This window comes from Trematomus bernacchii, unplaced genomic scaffold (assembly GCF_902827165.1).
Source record: "Trematomus bernacchii unplaced genomic scaffold, fTreBer1.1, whole genome shotgun sequence".
Taxonomy (NCBI): Eukaryota; Metazoa; Chordata; class Actinopteri; order Perciformes; family Nototheniidae; genus Trematomus; species Trematomus bernacchii.
Window position 1 is genome coordinate 16,327,953 of NW_022987739.1, and position 23,797 is coordinate 16,351,749.

The window sequence follows — 23,797 nt, forward strand, 5'->3', positions numbered from 1 at the left end:
CAAACAATATAAAGACATAACATACCCAAGGCACGCAACCATGAAACATTAACAACTTTGTATTCGAGGGTTCTTGTCACTCTTTTAATGTGCTGAATCCAAAAAGCATTCTTAGCCATGGATGGTATGTTGTAAATGTACAGGTGGTCAGTGCAGGGGGTTCATTTCCTCTCACTAACACTCTAGGAATCAAAGGTCAATGAGGCGGTTACAAAATGCAAACATTTGTGGAAGATTCTCGAGAGAAATCAATTGCATTTTCGATTGCCTCACCTCTCACTTGCACAAATATGAATCAGCTTTCGACAGGAGGCAAGAGATAAATAAAAGAGAAAAATAAGAAAACTATTTAAAGTTGAAGCGACATTTAGTTTGAAATCAACATTCAACCCCTAACCCATTAAGTGGAAAAAGGGCTTTTGTCTCAAGCTGTGCTGCGCCCTCTCTGACCTTAGCGTGACTTTTCTCAACACCACCATGCCTGGCCCACTTCCTGTGTCCCTGCTCCATCTCACATACCAAACCAGACATTCACACACCCACGGCGACGACTGAGCGTGACCCGGTCATACTGTGAGGCTGAGAGGAGTTCCTGTTCATGAGAGTCACAGCTGTCTCGCAGTCTGCTGCACCGCGCTGGGCTGATGGGGCTGCTGTTGGTGAACCAAAGGCAATAAGGGGGCGGGGTGCAAGGTGATGGCAGGGTGAGGGGAGAGCTCTCTAGTCTATTCATGTTCTTTACGCAACACTTCCTGGTACGCATGAGAGGCAATGAACTGGCACGTGTTGACTAACTCATACTGAACACATTGTGATGGTATAATAAAAAAAAAGCTATTTGTATTTCTATAAATATATTTGTGTGTAACGGTATTTTCTAAGTTTAGGCTTACACTAGTCTAGAACAGCCATACTGTATGGCCAGACCTTTCTCTTGCTACAGCCGTTATTATTCACCCATATGGCAACATTTGCTGTGGTTTGTCAGTATGTATTTAAACAAATCACAATCACCTTGAGTACTGCTAAGGTCAGGATGCAGCAACAACACGCAGATAGCGGAAGGGGAGGAGAATGCAGCGTTAAATACGCAGACAATCGCTGGCTTGTACAAATAGCCTAGTACCAGTGTTTTAAACTACCATAACCCTAGTGAAGACTTTAGTATGTATGGCTTGGATACATCTGTAGCACCGTCCAATCAAAAAGCAATCACTCTGTAAACAGAGAACTTCTGAAGTATCACCAACTGTTCCAATACTCCCAAAATTAACAGGTTTAATAGGAACAGTGGCAAGCCGTGACTTTTATACCTAGGCCCTCTGACTAAGTTATTACACCACAGCCTATACTTCAGCGGAATATCAAAACAATGGCCCGTGGTGCAAATGCCTCAATGAAAGCGACCCTCTACCACACAAAACAACACCTGTAAATAACCCAATTTGTGTTCTTTGAAATTGAAAAGGATATTGCATTGTGTTTGTTACTTTCGTTGCAGTTGTATGTCTTAAGTGTAATTTGGCTTGGCTTCCTATTTTGTATGACCATGCATAGCAGTGTGCGAAAAAGCACACGTCCCACCGTCCGGGACGTGTTATTTACAATGTCGGACAAGTAGATCTTTCAATTGACTTGTCCGGCGGACAAGTGACGTTTTTAGCCCTCATTTATTGACAAATTATTGATAAACTGAGTTTACAAAAGGCAGAACTCATTCGCAAATTGTCCGTGTCCGCCATTGTTCGTTTAGAAATGTTAGTTTCGGTTCTGCTTGTCGATTCCTAAGGAAATGCATCTCGCCGCTTTCTGTACTGTTAGACGGGGGCGGGGCGGTGCGGGACGTGTAGCACAGTGGCAGGGTTGGGAAGCAAAACTCTGTGCCGAGTAGGAACAAATAACAATTGTCCGGTACCGGGATTAATAAGAGTTGTGAGGACAGGAGGCGAGGCCGAGCCCCGCGGACCGCAGCTCTCTCTCTCTGTTCCGGATCATCTGATCGCTGCACGGTGCAGTTCAGCGTCTCTCTCTCTCCCTCTCTCTTTCTACACACAGCGGACCCGCTGCCCATTTAACAGCCTAATCTTTGTCAAACTTTCTTATGTTCTTTCTCTAACACGTAATGAAGGTTATTAAGCGTTTTAGCTCCTATGTTGTATATTGACGCCATTTCCTTTATGAAGTAAAGCAGCCTCCCTGTCTGTGTCCTCGCACTGTCCTCACATCCCCGACCCCCAGACTCGGAGGAGCACAGGGATGTCAGTATTGTTTATGAAGCAGTGTATAGAAAATACATTATTGAAATTAAAATAGTATTTATTTACTTTTACAAACAGTGAGCAGCTGCAGCATGTGTATTGCATAAGCATGCAAGCGTCTTTGAGTTGTAGAAAAGCGCTAGGCCTATAGGCTATAAATATAATGTATTATTATTATTATTATTATTATTAGGCCTATGTGTTGGACATGTGTGGTTGGACTCTGTCTCACAGGCAGGTTGCAGTGTAACATCAGAGGAGACTGGGCCAATTGTACATTCTCAAACTGCACCACATAGAACTAACTAAACAATGCAGAGATTATTTTTATATAATTTTATTCAATAACCGTAAGAAATTAAACAGTATGAAGTGATTTCTAAATAGGAATACAGATTTGACTTAATGTTTTCATAAATATGTTTTTCTCCCAGTTTGTCATGGGACTTATTTTTACCCTCTCAAAGAACCGGAATCGAGAACCGAAAATAACCGGAATCGAAAAGCAGAACCGGAATCGTTAAAATCCAAACTATACCCAACCCTACGTATGTGTGATGCAGTAAAATCTTACCGCTCACTTACGTTAGCGGTGTCGTAAAAAACGTGGGAAAATGTAAAATACGTTGGCGAAGAAGAAGATTCCAGTGGCCCCAATTTTTCCATTCTGGACAAGTGAAAAATGTATTCGGACAAGTAAATTGCCAAACTCACTTGTCCATGGACAAGTACTCTCTAAAAACTTTTTCTCACACTGCATAGGTGTTCATTTAACCCTTCACATTCCAACAGAAACTGAATAGGCAGATTCGAGTTATTTTGGTAAAACTAATGAAAAATATTAAAAAAAATATTTAAAAAGAAAATATTTAAAATAAAAATGTTTTTATAATTGTAGAATATCTTAGGCCTTCAGAGAGGGCCTAGAGGGCCCTGACGGCTCGCCACTGAATAGAAAAATAATACATACATTAACCCTGACTGTTTACCCTTTATAAGTGTTAAAATGACTTATTTGTATATGCCTAAATGGAAAAAAACATGTCTATCATAGATAGTAATGCAGTTGAAATGTCTGCGCTGATCTTGCTGATGTTATTTAGTCGAAGGCATTGGAATACAATTTGAGGTACATTGTACGTTGCTATGGACAGTCTTGCACTAATGTACATTCTCAAAGATATTGAAGTGACTCTTATTTTGTATATATTGATTGTTGTGCTTGTATTTAGGTCTTAATGTGTGCATATGTATAAATGTGTCTTTTGATTGTGTATATATATATATATAGGTATATACTAATAATAATATTTGCATAGATACTTTCATATATATTTGTTTTTGTATTCGGGATTGTGGGAAACGGTATTTCGTTCTCTCTGTCTGTACACACAAACTGAAAGATTGACAATGATTGTGTTTTTTTGTTACATTTATTTTTAAATCTTCTCAGTTTACTTCACAATAAAACTAAATGTTTTTAAAAGTCAGGCCAGATGTGTGTCTCTTCCTCTTAATGGGTCATATATAAGCACGCTAACATTAGTTATGTCAGTTAGCGACACAACAGTTACTTAAGAATTGGGAAGAACTGATTTGAATGGTGCAACTGGTTGAATCTACGAAAATCTCCACAAAGTTAACAGTTAAGTTAACACAAGGCTCCATTATCTAATCTGGTTTAGTTATGTGCACATTAGAATGGTACAGTCAAGCTTCAACTAAAAGTATGAAAAGATAGGTTTAGATGTTTGGTTTACTGCCAAACTGTTTATAGTGGAATGCAAAGACTTCATTTCCACTGCTGGTTCTCAATGTGTTTTCAATGTGAGCACATTTGCATGCCAATAAAAAACTCTCAACAGCAGAGTAATTTACTGTTACTATTATTATAATACTGGAAATATGATTTATCCTTTCTGTATTGAAAACAGGCGAACCAAGTCAAGTCAAAAAAATATTATTTCTTTATCACTGGCAGATATCTAACTGCTGAGTAGTTGATCTGTGGCAACAATTATCCCCCAATTTAAATGTTATCAGCTTAACCTGAGCTAAACCTTGGAAGACATTTCTATTTGAGACTCTCAGTAAGGAAAATGAATCAGAGTTGGAGAAAGGGAGAGGAAGCAGCACTGCGATGTTACAAACGAACACGCCAGACGAGGACTCAGACAGACAAACAGTGAGAGGAAGGGCAGGTTAAACGTGGTAGGAATGTGACAGACAGTTGGGGAAGGCATGCTGACCCTGGCCCACATGCTACGGGTGGGTTTCAGGTGTCTCACCCTCATCCCCTGTTCACACGAGGATGTCAAGGCTCCGTGAAGGAAACCAGGTTGGTTCCGTTATGGAAGTCATATTAGAGCCAGGAGGAGGGAGAAGAGTCTCCATTTGCAGGCAGTCTAGTCAAAACAGGGCTGTGCTGTCTGGTGTTAGTTTGGGGGCTGCTACGTGAGGCATGACCAGAGAGGGGCCTGCAGAGGACTCAACCTAAATATTACGTCTGCAAAAACACGAGCTAAATATTGTGTCTGTGAAACAGAATTTTCCATCCTGTCTCCAGACTTAAATGTACACATAAACCTTATACACTTGTTATGACAGATTTTAGCACTTTTTTAATGACCATTATTTTCCAGGCTCAGTGAGTTTAACTTACAGTAAATACTTACAACAGTGTACCATTAGAAGATACAGTAAGTATCAACTGGAACTTGAAAAACAGATTATGGCTGCACTTGAAGTCATCACAGTGTCTGAGTAGTGCCAGTAAAACATGGCCGGATTGGAATTATTTCATGGTGGATTCAAAAGTAAGTTCATTCAGTTGATAAAGATAAATCTCAGGTCTTTTTGGCATTTGAAAAACGAGTGGGAGTAAAATAAAGTGAGGGGTGGATCAGAAAGGGTTTTCTTTTCAGGCAATTAAGTGCGTCTTCACTTCAGACTGAGAGCCTGACCTGAAGTTCAGGATATCAAACAAAAGAAAGAGTCACACAACTGCAGCTACTGGGAGACAGACAAAATTACATGAAGCAGTTTATCAGACTACAAAATGACTATTTGTCATGGCTGCTGGATTGAGAGTTGAATTTATGACCAACATTACAGAAGAAACAGTACTGCGATAAAGTTAAAAGTGCTCTTGTTTTTCAACAACAAAGCCAATTTCAAGAACATAAGGAAATCTTTTCAGCTTGGCTAATTTATCTTATTTTAATCTCAGAAGTATTCGAGTAGGCTTCCAAAGGTTTAAGGTTTGAAACTTAAAACGTTTTACCAATTTATTAGAATCTAGAGTTACATGGTTGATGTTCCTTCCTTGATGTTGTTGAGCATGTCATCAATGCAATATAATGTTACTGTAAATAGTATGCATTAAAGAGATTTGAACTGAGCATGCACGATAGTATGCATTGAAGTGCCAGGTCCGTCAGAGCCTTCTGTAAATGCTTTTCTATTCTGAGAAACGTTGACTATACAAGCAATGATTCGATAGCAATAACCATCAAACAGCTATAAAATCATCTTTTGTCGTTTTACCTGGGGAAGGCACAGACTGACTACACACAAAAATCAATGTTGTATAAGTATATTTGTTTTGCCTTTTCCACTTCGATATATGCATTGCTCAATAAATGTAAGGTAAACTGGATCTGAAGTCCCTAGTTTGAATGTGCAGGAGCAGCAGATTGGCTGTGATTGCTCAGCCTCTCACTCTGTCACAGTGAGTGAACCCAGATATCCGGAGGAAAATGAGAAAACAAATATGGCCTTTTGTGCAACAATTTTATGTTTCATAGACTAGTTTGTAAACACAGTAAGAACGTTTGTGGCTGAATTGGCTCTCAGAAAAAGGTATACTTGTACCTTATCTTTTGATACTAAAATGTGTTAAAAAGAAAAGCTATAAAAATAATGTGCACTAAAAACATTCAAATAAATAGACAATATTAACAAAATATTGCTGTGCTACATTTTATTTTCTACACATCTGGAAACAAATGGTTGCTTTGTACTGTCCTTGTCACTGCTAATTCCCTCTTACAGTCTTAGGAGGAACCAGACTAGGACAGAGACGAGGATTTGGACATGGTCCTTCAACTGCTTCCAAACAATGGACAACAGTTGAAATACTGGCTCATTTACAGCAATGTGGATTGATGTCCTTTAAATAAATAAATAAACAAACAATGAGCCACCTGAGTACCAAATGTTTAACATGAAGGCCAAACTACATATGTTGCTACTGGGGATTACCTTTACTATACTGTACATTTGAAACCTCAACTCCTCTGATCTTTGAATCATACTAAAACCTGTTACCCTTGCATAGAAAGCAGCATAGACACCTGAACTCCTTCACCTGAGTTAGTGAGGAAAAACTACCAATAAAGTATGTCAGCAAGCAAAAACATGTGGATTATGATTGGCACGAGGAGTGAAGGTAGTTCAAAACTTGCATCAGAACATCGAGAGCACTGACGATACTCAACAAAATGATTGTGAACTCATCCAAGCTTCTGCAGTGCTACCATATCCTGCCAAACATGTTTTTTTAAAGAACATAAACAGGCTTTTTGATTCACTGTTGTTATTAATTTATAGTTAAGTTATTCAGACAGTGAAGGTGACAGGAAGGAACATTTGGCAACAACAGTTGAGTTTAGGAGTGACGATCACAAATGTTGTCAGCAAGCCAAGGAAATATTATCAAATCAGTTGTTCGGTGGATACAGAATACATGAGAGTTATACTCATCTGTGGCAGGGCTGTAGAAGCATAGGGAAATTCTTTGAAGGCACAAGGAGTAAAAGACTACCAAAAAACATTCACAGACTTGAGATCGCTGTTGGTAGAAAGTTAACATTAATTCAAAGCTAGGCTAATGTTAATTATCTTTTTTTAAACTCTGAAAACTATAAATGGACATCAAATGTTTTTGAGAGCGACTTTGTGTCGGTCCCTCTGCCCTGAATTTACACTGGACTACGCTGTGTAAAATAGGAAGAAAAGCATTCTACTTCATGCTGTCAAAATAAGAATATATAACTATAACTGTGACCTATGTATGTATGTATGTATGTATGTATGTATGTATGTATGTATGTATGTATGTATGTATGTATGTATGTATGTAATGCACACAGAACTCATAACCGTTTTTAAGATATGCATTCCTGTCGGCCTTAATATTCTTTATCTCTATTCTACAAAAGATTGATATTATGAAAATTAGTTGGTATATCATCTCCTCATGAAAACAGCAAATACATTTTTCGTCTTAATTATGACTCAAGTGGATTTGCATTAAAACACAAAGTAAAGGTCACTGACGATCTGCAGCAATGCATCCTTCTTTGTGAACAGTCTTTGCTCAGGGTAGTGTTGTTTAGTATTATGGAATATGTGTAATTAACTTTAGCCGCTTTCACACCAAGTACTTTGCCGCACTTAGTGCCGGCACTTAGTGCCGGCACTTAGTGCCGGCACTTAGTACCCCCATGGAACTAAGTACAGATCGCGTTCACACCGGAATAAGTTCCCTGAGGGAAGATTACGCAAATGAAGCTGGAATGAAGCTGCTGACGTCACTTCTTCTTCTTCTGCTTTGGGTTTACTGGCAGGCCGCAAACCACTTCACAGCGTATACTGCCACCCGAAGTCCCCGGCCGGAAGTCCCGGAGTTGGGGACTGGCTTCAGTAGAAGCTGCTGGGACTCCCAGCAGCTTCTACTGAAGCCTTCCGAGTAAATCGCCAGAACGCCGACACCTCCTCATCACTCCACCGCTCCCATGTTTTTTTTTGTGTTGCCATAAGTTAGTCTCTCTCCGTTGGTGCGCGGGGCTAATGCTAATGCTAATAATGCTAATGCCAGCAAATACAATGGCGGCTTCACAAAACTTTTCAGAGTTTTACGGGGCGTGGTTTGCAATTCGCCCAGCCAATCGAAATTGGTACTTTTTTCTCCCCAGGATAGTACCACCTCTCTAGCAGGCACTAAAAATGGGGATAAAAGTTCTCCGAACTAAGTACTCTTTTTGGTGTGAACGCAAAATTCCGGGCACTAATGGAACCAAACGGGAAAAGTACGGGGAAAAGTACTCCGGTGTGAACGCGCCTTTTGGCTCTTTGTTGGAGTGTTTTCAGAAAATGCTGCAGTCTGCAGTGAACAACATGCAGTCAATTTAAGCCTTTCTCCTGATGGTCAAGCTTTTAAGCCACAGCCTATAATATTCTGAAAACTTGAAAGTTCAGTAACTTATTCGATATTATACTGTCTTAGGGTTTTAAACAAGAATGGACTCTAAAATGTATATAATAATTTAGAAAAAATTATGGCCTTATCCTTTATAAGGCAGAGAGAATAATGACCCAATTGTGAGAACCTACAAGTGTATCTTTCATGCGCTGAGTCTACAACACAAAGTGGAACTCAAAGCGGAAAAGATGGATGACTGCAAAAGACCAACAACTTAATCCCACAGCATTTAAAGCAGAACAAAGAGATAAACAATAACAAGTAATTCCTCCCAATTTGGATAAGAACAACTCTGAATTCCAACATCTATCCTCTTGCTGCATCGCATACCTGCACAGTATCTGATTAAAGGAGTTTTAGAAGCACAAGTTCACAAAGTTTCCCCTTAGAGTCCAAAGGGACAAAGTCCAAGTTTATTCCTGGCAGCACATATAACTATCCTGACTAATGGTTAAGTAACCAGAAGTTATGTATGCCTTTATAAGATCAAGATAAGAGAATTCCTTACTTGCCTTCCAATGCAATAATGTTCGCATTACTCCAAATCGACTTCCAAATGTTGCATAAATAATTATGTTAATGAGAAGCCTTTACTTTAACGGCAACTAAAACCGACCAAGTTCTTCCTTACAAGTATTGGCAGCAATAAATGAAAAACTGAGATGGTTGAAATAAATGTGAACTAAGACACAGAAAAGAGAGAAGGCCCCCGCCAACTATGCAGTAGATAGAACAATATTTACTGGTAGTCACTCATTTATCATTCAGGTTAGCAAACAGACTATCCAAGATTAAAGTCACACAGGATGTCTGTTAATTCTTGAGAATATAAAGCTATATTCTCACTGAAATAGTGATGCAGCATCAATCCTCAGTCAAATCTAAAAGCAAGGATGTCGAGATAACTGTGTGATTAAAATTAACCCTCATCATTGAACCGCAATTGAATGGAAAATTCTGTGTTATTATAAAGAAATGCAATCAAGTACATCTCCCAAACTGGCAGATGACCTCAGCTGTGAAAAAACATTTTTGTTGTTAACTCTAATGTAAAGCCATGTAGCGCCAGCTTTTTAACTCACACTGCGATAATTAAATGTTATTTTCACTGGAAATTATATCTTATTATGTACAAAAATATATAATTCAGATTAAATCAGTCAATGGAATCCATCTGATATTTTTTACAGTTTTCAGAGATATATTTATATACTCTTTTACATAACTCTCTACCAATCTGTCATTCATCACAGCTAAAAACCTCCCATGAGCAAAATAGGGGCAAGAAACCAAATCACTGCTATACCTTTGTGTTATATGAAGAAAAAAAGAGTTCTAAATGCCTGTACACACTTGGATGCAAATGTAACTTGTACCACGTTCAGAATAAATGAAATGTGGTTGCTGTAGGTAGCAGCTCTGAGCTTTTCCAATCAGTATCCCTGCCGCCAGTGAGGCTGGGGACCATTAGCACCAGTGAGCCAACTGAAGTGACTCTGATGTGAAATGACAGGGGCTTTCAAAGAAGCCGTCCTACCGTTTCAATCATTGTCATTCACACACATGCCTACCCTCTATTACAGCTACCCTCACTAGGCAACCGGGTGCTTTCACACCGTTGTTTTACTTTGACAAAATGTCTTCATTCATTCATTTCAAAATCATAGAGCCCATCACTTCAAATAAATATGTTTTTAAAGGTTGTCATCATCCTATATTACTGTTTGAGTTATAAAGTAATATAATTTAAACGCATCCTATGCATTATATTGATAAGCTACGTATTTCATATGAAGTGACAACTGACATTAAATAATCAATACATCAATAAAAGTGCATTAAGTATTCCATTAACATGCAAAAAAAATCCATAATTTTCCAAATGTTGCCTTGATAAGAATGGTATATAGTGAAGAATATGATGGGTTTGAGAAAAAAAAGCATTGTCGTTATTCTAATGGGCGTTGCCTCATGCCTAATCTCCATATCCCTTTGTATAGGATGGTACACAATATGGTTAAAATGTGATCATGGTACAGCTTTAAGATTTGAAGCCTAGGCTAGAATTGAAGTTTCCCACATGTTGCAGAAGATTATTTTGACATTGCAAAGCAGGAGTGAACACTTATTGAGCTTTTTAGGAACTGACTTATACTGAGAAATAACTCTTGCTTTTACAAAATATTATTCAAAAGCCATAATCACCTACAGACTGCCACATATAGATCAGCCACCTTAATAGTTATCACTATAGCAGACTAATAATTGCATGCCAAGTGAACACAACAGGCGAGTGGGAAGGACGCCTTCCTTCCACTTTCACATCAAACTTTTTTTTTATGCGAATTGAGTCATGCAGACAGAGGAAGCTATCAGTTCCCTACCTCTCTCCTCCTGCTTTCTGCCCCGGGTCTGGTGATGAGCGCCGTGTCACCGCACACCACGGCCGCGTCCTCCACGAACACGCAGTCCGGGAGCGACTCGTCCGCGGGGAGCTCCACCACCTCCAGCCCGAGCCTCGTCCCCAGGACCTGGACGTACGCCTCGTGCTCGCTCCGCGCCCCGGCCAGGTCCACCTCCGCCTGGCTGCTCCGGAGCGCTTCTTTGGCCAGGGACGCGGGGACTCCCCGGACGACGGCGTGGGTGTAATGACCAAAATCTGCCATTAAACCAGCCATTTTACCAGCCATGTTTTTGCTTCCCCTCTTCTTGGCACGCTCAAATCTGGAAAAAAAGAGGCTTGAAAAACACCCTAACTGACAACCCGGCGAATGAATGAGAGAAACTACTAGCAGTTAACCCGATGCTGCCCGGCTTTATTATTTGTTCCGTGCTAGTTTGTTAGGTTTTATTCTTTGTTTACAGTAGCCTGCTGCACACAGTGTCAATCAACCCTGCTCGAGTCTCCAGGCGAGCGACAGTGGTTCGGTGACGCGCACAGACAATCACGTGTAGCCTACGAATCTGTCAGCCCTGAGAGAGGTAGCCCAACAAGTGACAGTCAGACACACCGAGCACATTTCACACTGCATCAGCAGAGCAGAGCCTGCATGTCAAACTCTTTCAAGCTCTTATTAGTTTCCCATACATTGAAACATATTATGCCTACATTTTTCTGCCTCTACCAGCCTTGAAATGATACGTCGGTGTTTCATGACTTCGATCAGCAGAAATAACTTGCAACTATTTTTGATTGATTCATAATTTGAGTACATTTTACATTTGATGAGTTGCTGCTCTTTCAGAATCAGAAACAGGTTTATTACCAGGTAGGATGACACGTTCGAGGAATTTGACTTAATGTCATTGTGCATACATAAAAGTAAAATAAAAATAAAAAACACAGATAGAGAACTATTTTAAGAAAACTATAATATCATTACAAAATAATAAAACTTGTAAAAAATATAGCAGTATTTAAATGTTGGTCCTATGTGATAATAAACTCGACATTTTTAGGTTTAGGATTGTTGATTTAAGAAATTGTGATCAGCATGGTGTTCAACACTAGATCCAGCAATCGAATAATCCAAATAACTAAATAATAATTATTTAGCTGCAGCCAAAGAATCAATAGTAAATGGCAACTTTCACTATCCACAGTGTTGTCAGTATTTGGACCACTTTGATATACCTTCAGAACATTTTCCTGTCAAATAGTAAGATTTATGGGCAGCGCACTATAATGTTTTTAATTTCATAGATATTTGATATCAATAAAACAATTAAGAATTTGTTAAGAAATTTGAGAAGCAGATCTATTTTTTAAGCAGCGTTCTGTCCCGAGTCCCATGTCTTCTAGTTATTTGCAAAAATTGACACAATTTGGAAAGTATTATGACATTTTAGGGGTAAAAAAAACGGAGAATTTGGTGACCTTTACTACAAACAACAAGGGTGTTATCATATTTGGATCTGCATACAGCTAAGGACATATATTAGAGTAAGAAATTAATACCCACTTGATTCCCATGCTATTTTGTTGTATGAATTTGGAGACATATGTAAGTGATTCACTCTTGGCAGACTTTATGAAATAATGTACACACACTTCACGGGCAAAGAAAATACAGAAAGAAGGATTTCTGCCTGTCCTGCAGAGGAAGCATAGGGCAAACAGAGTGTGAAAGAAGATAATTGTGTGTGTATGTCTACAGGAGGAGGTATGGAAGGTGGAGAAAATGGTTTATATTCCCTATGGTGCCATCTTAGGAAGGTTTTGGGCCTGGTGGAACCGTCTGAATGGATGGAATGTTTCTCCAGACGTCCCAGAAGCACATTCTTCCACCGCGGGATCTCAGTTTGTCTTTTCTTGTTCCAAATTCACTCAATTATCCCTGACTGCTCTAAACATTCCTGGAGCCCCACATTCCTTTTTCCACTCCAGCCAGGATCACCAACCACCAGCACCCTCCTCCCAACACTAACACCTGCCCCCACCCAGACTTCTCATTCTTTTTTTTCCATCATTCCTCATCACGGATGGCCCAAGAAAAGACCCTCTCTTTCTCTCTTCTCTCTCCATGCTGAGGAATTTGGGTTACTTTAGATGAAGGAAAGCCCTCATACTTCAGGCACACCTGGCTGGTACATTGTGCAGCTATAAAATAAATGAGTGAAAGCAGACACGATCCTCCAGCTGCGGATGAAGCGGCACCAAAGCAGCACGTCTTATTTGCCTTGTATGATTGGACTTATGATGAGATCCTAGACGTCTAAAGTGACACAGTCGTGTGATTACACCAGGTGCTCAGGGCATATTTAACTCCAAGCAGTCAGGCAAATGTAACCTAATGAACACAGAGAATAATGTGATGAAATGACATGACATTATTAAAAAAGAAAGTTGAGGTTACTAGAAGGAAAGGATTGTATTTTGAGGTATTTCAATAACAGCTTCAATGTGGTCCGATTCAAGTCAGAACATTTGAAATAAATGTCAATTATATCAAGAGTGTTTTAGCTTGATTCAAGTATAACTTAACATGTTTATATGCACACAAATGAATGACAGAAACCTCTAGAGGATCTTGGTACTATCAACAAAGTTATTCTGGGAAATAAATCACCAACAAAACAAAAAATATGTATTACTGGTTGATATAACATGTATGGCCTCTTCTCTCATGCGCCATTTCCATGCAGGCAAAGGCCTTGGAGCTTTGAACTTTCTTTCCCCACAGCTGTGTATTGGGATGACCCAGATGATTTGGCTCTCCCCAAATCAATGATAAAACAATCTCTTCTTCAGATACTAACACAACAGTTTCAGAGAGCACTAAGGACATCTGGGGACTATCTTATCAGGTGGATAGCTCCCTGGAGCTCTCTGCTAGGAACAGAGCTTGCTTTGACTAGTTATCAAATGTTGATTATGCTCTATAGGAATAGTTAAATGTTGAGGAGTGAGCATTAGAAGGTCAGAAATGGTTGGGCAGGAGTGCAACGAAACTGCACAAGAACATAGACAGATATTTACTTTTTAAAATATGCACACAATTTAAGCATAAATTGGCCCAAAAATAATCCTGGGGGAATACATGAAACAATAAATATGGCTGTATAAGATTTAGGAAATAGACCTCCTGAATAAATATATTTGTATTTAACTATGTCAAGATAACCACGACAAAATGGCAGAACAAATCGATCAAGTCTGGATTGTGCCTTTTTCCTTTTAAATCGTCGTTAAAAGTTCAAATTTAAATATATGATTTACACAGTTCTGCTTTTTCAGCTCTACTTTTCTGGACAACTTGACGCGTTGGCCTCATCGTTGCCCTCTTTCACACGAGAGGGACCCATAACTCAGCAGACTTCCGGCTGCTCCATGAGCTGACACAGAAAGGAAGTGTTGCTAGTACACACTGCATACCAGTTATGACATTTATCTTCAATATAACACAATGGAATTCGTTGTTTAAACATTTCCGGCCGTTCTGTTCCATCTGTCACCTAGACATAAAAGGGAAGGCTGAGGGCCGCTCGCCACAAACTTCCTGAGAACCAATTCCAAGGGCCGCTCTCTCTTCAACTGCGAGTGCTCCTGGTGGGCTTTGACAATGTGTTGCCATTAGATCAAGCCACAGCATAACAAACAGTAATCTTTCAAACTTTGCTGAACAGTGAAATAGCTTAAGCATCCTATCTGGGAGTTGTGGAGTTGCAGAAAACCACGCTAGAGAGCTTTGAGCATAATCCAATGATCATTTCTGTAAAGGAAAGAGACCCCCCTGTGTGTGTGCGTGTGCGTGTGCATGTGTGTGTGTGTGTGTGCGTGTGCGTGTGTGCGTGTGTGTGTGTGTGTGTGTGTAACAGGGGTTAGCAGACTGCCTTAGTGGAAACTATTATGCCAGGGCAATTGCAACATGGAGACGCATGTCCAGCTTTTGGAATATTTCCTGACCTGAATGGGTAATTAAGGAATAAAGATTACGGCATGTTATTCTCCATTGACGTACAATGACAACACTGTTTCCTATTGCTGTAATACACGGGTGTATGCAGTGCTGCAGCCATATGCACACATGTACTCACATACAGTATGCACATACACACTGGAGACTTCAGGTCAACATAGCAGGGGAAAATTAACAAAACATGACATAGGACCTGCTGTCCAAACAGTACGGAGACATTAAAGGGGTATTCCATCAATTTAGTGTTTTCACTATGAGAGACAGTTAGGAAAGAATTGACGGTCGGCATATCCTCACATTTAGTGCCTTATATAGTTCAGGCTCCAAAATGACTGGATGATACATATCCCATAATGCTTTGCATGTTTGTTAAACATTTGCTTCCTGGTAAATGCCTACAGTATGTGTTTCAACTTTTGTTATATATGTGAGGGTCCAAGGACAGTCGTATTCATATTCTGTACTGTAAAGTCCACTGAGACAAATCTAAAATGTGTGATATTGGGTTCTAAATAAACTATGATTGATTGACATTTCAAATGTATAATGCAGGCTTTATGTTTGAAATATCTATTTAGTCTAAAAACCCTAGCCGAGACAATGACATATCAGGCTTTTTATTTCCTACAAAATGTTATTTTAAATTAGTTTTCATAGATTGAGCACACTGTTCATGATGAGTACACTGGTGTTGATGCGTAAACTAATTAAGTGCCTTTATAAAAATCTTGAACCTGGCATGACTAATTACCATAATGCTGCTTGGAAATACACACAAGAGAGCATTGCACATGTGCTCATACAGACACACCCCCCATCTAAAAAGGGTGTGCACAGACAGGCACACCTCCATTTCCAATATTCACACAGACACATATTAATCTGTTCACAGTGTACAACATGAATATCATTTTAGAATTATCCACATTTTGACATTTTTTTAAAGAAAAATATTCTTAAGATAAAACAATATAAATCACAATCAAAGCCCAGACATGCCACCTGGAAAACAAAGTCTGGGATACTAAAAGATTCAACATTCTTCCGTGTGTATCTTTTACTTATTCAGTAAAATAATAACTATAGTTATTCACTTTTGCTGAATAGGATCTGTTAGGAATCAAGTTCAGCTGCTATGACTCATATTCAAATAACGGGAGCACGGTGATGAGTCATTGTTTTATAGATAAAAGCCTATTCATAACTCGCACGTCTCAGAATAAACTGAAAAAGCAAAAGTCCAAACTCACCGGAGAAGCTCTCCAGCCGCCTTGTTAACCGCTGCTGTCTCAGTGTTCCGTCATGTTAAGACTACACGAGGTTACAAGGGAGAGAAATGAAATGTCCGAATCCGATCCATATAAACCCAAATGAACATTGTGAAAAATGTCCTCTTTTGAATCTGCCAGCCTCCATGGTAATAATAATGGTTTTATGCTGCGTCTTTACGCACTTCGTTTCCATCTGGTGAAAGTGTTCATCAATCGGAATAATTTAGAAACTTCAGTGGAGGGGACTTATTGAGACAAAGACCAAGTATTTGTCTCCCCCCCCAACCAACACCACAACATCGCTGGTGGAAAATTGGATCACTTTACCTACAGCGGGACCCCCTCAGAAACGTGATGGACACATTGCGTGAAAAGTCAAATGGCCCCAAGGAATGAATGCAAAGGAATTTCCCTGCATGAAGAACATATTTAACAAGCCTTTAAGCTGTCAGGAATGCTTTGTGGTCTGCTGGCCGAAGGGAGAGAAATATGTTAATAATGTAGGCTACTGCCATACCAAATATGGCAATATTGTTACGTCTGAGCTCTGGTGCGCATCTGGAAACGCTTAGCTCCTCTGAATAAAGGCGCTGGAAAGACAGAAATAGACGCTGTAAACGTATTTCTGCCCACACCTTTAGACTCAGAGAAAAACGTAAAGCTATTTTAAACGTGGCCACTACAACATGCCATAATATGTGTATTTAGCTTATAGTTTTAATCAGCAATGGCATTTCTGACACATATGACAACAAGACTAACATACAAGACGTTGTATAACTGATAATCACAATAGTATTTTAGTAAACGTATAACGTTTGTTAAACTTTTTACTTTAAGATATAGGCTACTATGGATTGTTTTATGATATTTCAATCAAAGGATAACAATAGCAATAATTAAAGCTTAGAAACGGATAGACTGAAACTAAGGAACTATAAGATATAAATAATCTATTTCACACGTTCATGTGTCTTTAGAGTGGGAAGAATATAACACTCATAATTGTAAAAGTTAGAATAAAGTACCCAAACGCCGCTACTTCTACAGAAAAAAACCTCTGAACTTCAGTTGATAGATGTGAGAAGCGAGCAGAGGAAGAAAAATGAAAGGGGGATAAACAAGAAGGGAAAAATGTGAGACGGAAAAGTGTGTTCAGATGGGATCCAGGGGGGGAAAATCCATTTGAGAAAGAAAAAAAAAAAGAGAAAGGTTTAGACAGGGTGGAGCTTAGGTCTTGGATGGAAAATGCGCCGAGAAACATTCCTGGCATAGTTTGGGAACAGTTCAGCAGGCAGCCCAGGAACGACGTCAGCTTCCCACTACGGTATAAAAGTCCGGAGGTGGCTGGACCTCAGCAGACTGCAACCGCTTTACCGAGAGCCTCAACTACTCTAAAGGAGCCTCTAACACTAGAGACTACCAGCAAACAAATCAAGAGACAAGACGACTGAGCGAGGGAATACTTAAGGACTCCTCCGAAGACAAACTATACTTTTCATTAAACTGGGACCCGGATTCATCTTGAACACGCAGAATCAATTTTATCCAAGATGTTGATGCTTACTGTTGTCGTTACCTTCCTTGGAAGCCTACATTTGGTGAGTTATTTCTCTATTTCAATCTAAACGAGAGTTTGTTTTGCAATCAGTCTGTGAGGGAAATAAGCTAATGTTTATTTTTTTAAACGGGAGGAAATCCTGATGGATTTTTGATAGTTTTGGGGATATTTTGTGTGGCATGAAAACGCTTCAGTGTTTAATGGAAGTGTTGATTGTTGGCTATACAGGTCCTCTCCTCCTCCTCCTGCCCCTTCGTGTGTGAGTGTCCGCTGGAGATGCCCAAATGCGCACCCGGCGTCAGCGTCGTCCTGGACGGCTGCGGCTGCTGCAAAGTGTGCGCCAGGCAGCTGAACGAGGACTGCAGCCTGACCGAGCCTTGTGACCACACTAAAGGGCTGGAGTGTAACTTTGGGGCCAGCTTTGCTGCTGCTACTACTCGTGGCATCTGCCGAGGTATGTTCAAAGACCTTTTAGCTCCAGATGTGTATGCTTCTTAATTAGTATGGTGTTTTTGTTTTTTAAATAAGGGGGTTTCATTCAGGAGCATGGGGACTTGAGTGATTTCAGCACTGTGGAATGCAGATAGAAGGAAACTTAGACTAAACCTCAAAGTACAGACAGCCCACTGTGGAGGGAAAAAGACTCCTCAGGCAGCCTGAAGAATTTCACAGTTTAACTGATCCTTACCTGGCAGCCATGTGATGTGTTCAGCAGACGTTCCTGAGCAGAGCAGGAAAGAATAACATTCCTTTCCTCCTGTTTTTCTCCCCTTGCAGCCAAGTCAGAGGGCAGACCATGCGAGTACAACAGCAGGATCTACCAGAACGGAGAGAGCTTCCAGCCCAACTGTAAACACCAGTGCACATGCATAGATGGCGCCGTGGGATGTGTGCCACTGTGCCCACAGGAGCTCTCCCTGCCCAACCTGGGCTGTGCCAACCCCAGACTGGTCAAGGTAGCAGGCCAGTGCTGCGAAGAGTGGGTGTGTGATGATGGAAAGGACAGAGACATCCTGGAGAAGATCTTTGGCAAAGACATGATGACCGAAGAGTTGGAAAAAGACCTGACCAACAGGAATGAGCTCATCGCTATTGTGAAGGGAGGACTCAAGTCTCTACCTGGTAAGAAGGATGTCTTTCAGCTTGGAATTAAATCGTTTTTTACAACTGGATACATACATAGAACATATCAGAATGTAGGATTTTAAGATGCTAATGTTTTTTTCTTCTTCTTTCAATCACAGCCTTCAGACTACAGCCTGAAGTCCACATGTTTGACAGCCAGAAGTGCATCGTCCAAACCACACCCTGGTCCCAGTGCTCCAAGAGCTGTGGAACAGGCATCTCCACCAGAGTCACCAACAACAACAGCGAGTGCAAGCTGGTCAAAGAGACAAGAATCTGTGAAGTGCGGCCATGCACCCAGTCATCTTACTCCAATCTGAAGGTAAGCTTGACCCACCATGACTTAATGTGATGGAAAACAAGCATGCTACTGAAAATGCATCACTTATGGGTCCTGAGTACATTGCTAATCTCCATGTTGTTTATTGCTCTGCAGAAAGGAAAGAAGTGCAGTAGAACCAAGAAGTCCAGCCAGCCGGTGAAGTTCACCTATGCCGGTTGCTCCAGCCTGAAGAAGTACAGGCCCAAGTACTGCGGCGCCTGCGTGGACGGTCGCTGCTGCAGCCCCCACGACACCAGAACCATCCGCGTCAAGTTCCGCTGCGAGGATGGCGAAACCTTCAACAAGAACATCATGATGATCGAGTCCTGCAAGTGCACCTACAACTGTCCCCATGCCAACGAAGCCTCCTACCCTTTCTACCGCCTCTCCAACGACATCCACAAGTTCAGAGACTGATTGGTGAACGTCCAGAACCCCTCAGATAAATAAACAGAGCAGCACTGGCAGCCAGTGGCGGTCCAGATGAATGCAGGGGTGTAAATAGACTACCAATGAACTACCAACTTATTGTTGTAACTAGATTCCCAAGGAATTGTGGGCTTACATCATGAGGACTAAATGAAGTGCACTGTTTGCTGTGACTAAGTCAGCATTCTTAACTAAAAACTGCTTCATATTAATGGAGCATCAGAAGTAGCTTCGTTATGGAGCAATATGTAATTTATATTTGTACATTTATGTTAGTGGCTGATATCAATTCACTGTGTATATGTTGATCCTTTACTTCAGACATGACCCAGACTGTAGACTTGTGTGTGTATAGTGATATGCACATACGCAACTTCAATTAGCAGACCATCCTGTATCTTCACAGCAAGACACCGAAATGTAACCTCTGGACTTGTATAACAAGTGTGTGGTTTCATTCCTTCCTGACGTGGGCATTATTGTTCATGTTTTGTGGCAGCTATTGAACTCCCTTCATGAAAAAGACAAAGCGAAACATGTCAAAGTATGAATGAATGTTTTTATTATTGTTATTATTATTATTATTTATCAAAAATGTAGCTACTTTATTTGGATATTATGTGTCATACTGGAATAAATTGTAAAATGATTTAATTTTATATGCTACAAATAAAACTGATTTATTTATGAAATATGACACTGCCTGAGTACAGTCTGTTCAAACTAAATGTGATGCTAACATGCAGAAGGTATAAAAAAAAAAAGCAAGACTCCCAAAGAAAATCCTCCTGTTATATCATTGTGTAGTCCCAACCGATTCTCAGACAGACACTGAGCAGGGTCAGTCTGTTCTTATATAAAAACCACGGAGGTTATCTCCTGACTTTCTGTGCTTTGGAATGCTATTCTGCAGCGAGCTAGCTTGCGTTCATTTGATCTGGCTAAGCCATACACTTGACTGATTCTAAGAGGGAAAAAAAAAAAGATTAAGTCCACGAGTAGCAATGAGTATGGGAGTATGCCAAGAATCTTAAGTGCTGCTCTGAATGGGCTGGGATTAGACACCATGCAAGGGGGGACAATGAGTATTATTGTATACAATGGGCTGTATACAAAGAATTGCATTCCCGGGTACGTTTTTTTTTTTTCACACAGCGGACTAGCAATTCCAAATTGACCTAATTCATTAGTAGTTGTCTTTTAAAGTGAATTAGTTGCATTGGCCTCTGTTGGCTCTTAAACTGCAGGGGTCTGCTAAACAGTTGTAAACAGCCCAGACGAAGTAGGGAGGGCTTAAATCTGTCTAAGTTTAACAGGCACCAAGAAATACTATTATGAGGTTGAAAAAGAGGAAGCACAGGAAACAGGGGTAACATAGTTTCTTCTATGGTCATAGAAACCTCAAATTCAGTTTTCCAGCTACTGAAACAATGTGTTGCTACCGTCAAAAATACCACTTTACCCTTCCTCTGGTGTTGTCATAATTTATGTTTACCTGAACTCAGATTGGTCCTGCATGCTTTAAGCTTTAAAGTTTTATCACCCAAAGATACATGAAACCAGTGCAATATGAAATGCATAATTAAAGAGCACAATAAGTATCCGTCTGAAAAGGATGTGTGTTATTTTTCTTTTTGAGACATGTGATTTGATGGCAGATGCTTGCACCTGGTACAAATACCTACAGTGCAGTTTGTACTGGGGTAGGGAGAGCTCAGGGGCAACGACAGGGAAGGGTTTCTTTTTTGATCCAGGTAGAGGGAGTGGCTCAGGAATGCAGCAGTGGCTCAGAAAGCAGACATCCTGATGGGCGGCAGATGTTGGAAAATATTTCAGAGCAACATGTTCACTTTAGCTAAGAAGATTTTCCAAATGTACAAACACTCCCAAAGAGCTCACATGTATCAACTAAAGGCATTTCATCTTGTCACAAACAACTATAAAAACATGTCTATTTGGCACTTCTGAACAACATTTATGCACAGCTGCTGAAAACAAGTCTTAATCGGGTGTATTTAAATAGAGGTCTAGCGGAACACATTGCCTTTGATTGAGCTGCATACCACACAGGATGTGCCCACTGAGGTTTTACAGATTGCTCACATGAAAGGCTTCTGAGGTTTACCTAATCACAAAGATGTGTGGCTACCCCTTGCAGATCGGATTTTACAGTCCAAACACTTTCAGGGAGACCCCTTTTTGCTCTTTGCTGCCCAAAAAAACAAAAACATTTCCATCTTGGTCATTCAGAGTTTGGAAAGTGCCGTGCAATCAGAAGTCATTTGTCTTGTTGACACAACGCAGCTAACTTGGTTATGTAATGGCATCTGTATGTTATGTGAGCAGTCCTTTCGGTCATCCGTAGCATTCCTTTATAATGTACAGACTAGCATAGTTCACATCCTTCAGTGTCCCTGCCAACACAGCACAAACCTGTAAAATATATTGCTCTCAGACACACACGCAAACAAATCTCTCAAACACATGCGCCCCTGCAATTAAATCACTCAGTGGCTACCTCATTCCCTGAACCCCAAATGTTTTTATATGACAAAGACATTAGCATTAAAGCTCCATCAAGCACTACGTAATGCTGTGCAACCAGAAGCTAACGGGATTGAGAGTGGTCATTACAACATGCTGGAGGCTGCTGAGCACTGATGTCAGCTATTTAACAGCCCCCTTGTCTCTAACCTCAGATTAATATTCACTGTTATAAGGAACCCAGGGGCAAGAAGCATGGAGGGTTTAAGGCTGGCCAAAAAGTACAAATGCAGAGGGACCAAGTTATTTTAAAAAGCACCATCTGCTGGACAAAATAGGTAAAAACATTCGGTTGAAATTAAATAGACTTTTTACACTTGCACATTCTTAATATTCATCATATGTGTTGGTGAAAATACTACAAATGATTATATTACTATGAATTTGCATATTAAATGTAACATTTCTCACTGAAACAAAGTGATGTAAAAGACATCCATTTGCCAAATCCTGACAGGGTGTGGGACCCTCTTGTTAAATCAGCATGAACACACACACACAACAATGACAGCAATGCAAGTCTCACAACACACCCATTAGGTCCACATCTGCAATTACATAAGAATAACTGATGAGCAGGCTTAGGGGAAAATCAGAGCCGATTCCCTCCCAGGCTGTTGGATTGTTCCGACGGTCCCCAGAGGGCCACTGGCTACTGGAGTGATTACTTTCTCAAACAGGCTGAGCATTGATGGGAGAGGCAGCACTGAGCCTTTGGGCGTCTTGAGTCTCAGCCCAATGGAGACAATGTTGGACTGAATCATCTCTAAGGGGGCAAATACCGTCAACAGCTGAGCTAATGTTGGCATATCTCTCCAACTGTTGTTTAACATGGGCAGAGCAATTACATCACAAAATCACATGCTGTAATTTTGCCTTCACTATTAAAATGTTTAAGGGATTTTAACACTACAGCTCTTTTTTTGAACAATTACAATTGGCTTCCAAAAGGGTTATAAAATGTGGACCCAGGATGGGAGGTTACGTAAAGTGACTGTTGAATCGAGTTTTTACATACATTTGTGCTGCATCTTCAACTTTAGCACAATGTCAAATTTGAATGTATATATACAGGCATTGAAAGTCTAAACTAAAAACTATTTCATCACCTGTAGATTTTTGTATTATATAGTTACTTAATAGTGAGCTAATTCACAGGAGATAAATAAAAAAAAGGACTAGAAAGTGACGCTTTTGACCACTACTCTCTAAAAAAGCTACCGCCTTCTATATTCCATAATATGCTCTATTTGACAATTAAACTTGTTCCTAATTCTGGTCACATAAATGCAGAGAAGCTAGATCATATCAGCATCATCCCTATAACTGACGTGTAAAAAAAAAAAAGAAGAGATTTGAGAAGGGGTAGTTCTCTGGTCAGGAAAATGATTTTCTGCGGTTCCTATGGAACATTAAGTGACAAGAGTGATGTATTTTCCTTCTCTTTTGTCTCCCCCATGCTGGGTAATTGCAGGCTGGTTTCCACAATTGCGGCGAAATAAGGGCCAGTAAGGCCTTAGTCATTATATTGCCACCCATTTCCCCCTGAAACACAATTCAGATTTCTTCTGCCTCTTTTGATCTGGAGTTAACAATGGTTGAG

At 40.2% G+C, this 23,797-nt stretch overlaps 2 protein-coding genes across 2 annotated transcripts in view; one reads left to right on the plus strand and one right to left on the minus strand.

Annotated features, from left to right (window-relative positions):
* The window catches only part of ddah1 (dimethylarginine dimethylaminohydrolase 1), a 69,716-nt gene extending 58,031 nt beyond the window's left edge, over nucleotides 1–11,685 (minus strand). The window contains exon 1 of the mRNA XM_034147468.1: nucleotides 10,908–11,685. Within this exon, the coding sequence (XP_034003359.1) occupies nucleotides 10,908–11,213 (306 nt within the window). The 5' untranslated portion in view covers nucleotides 11,214–11,685. The remainder of the gene's footprint in view (nucleotides 1–10,907) is intronic.
* Nucleotides 11,686–17,549: 5,864 nt separating this feature from the next.
* ccn1 (cellular communication network factor 1) lies at nucleotides 17,550–20,347 on the plus strand. Its single transcript, XM_034147366.1, has 5 exons — nucleotides 17,550–17,814; nucleotides 18,003–18,228; nucleotides 18,552–18,896; nucleotides 19,019–19,221; nucleotides 19,336–20,347. Exons 1-5 carry the CDS (start codon nucleotides 17,767–17,769, stop codon nucleotides 19,636–19,638), a joined length of 1,125 nt encoding a protein of 374 aa, XP_034003257.1. The 5' UTR covers nucleotides 17,550–17,766; the 3' UTR covers nucleotides 19,639–20,347.
* Nucleotides 20,348–23,797: the final 3,450 nt, after the last annotated feature.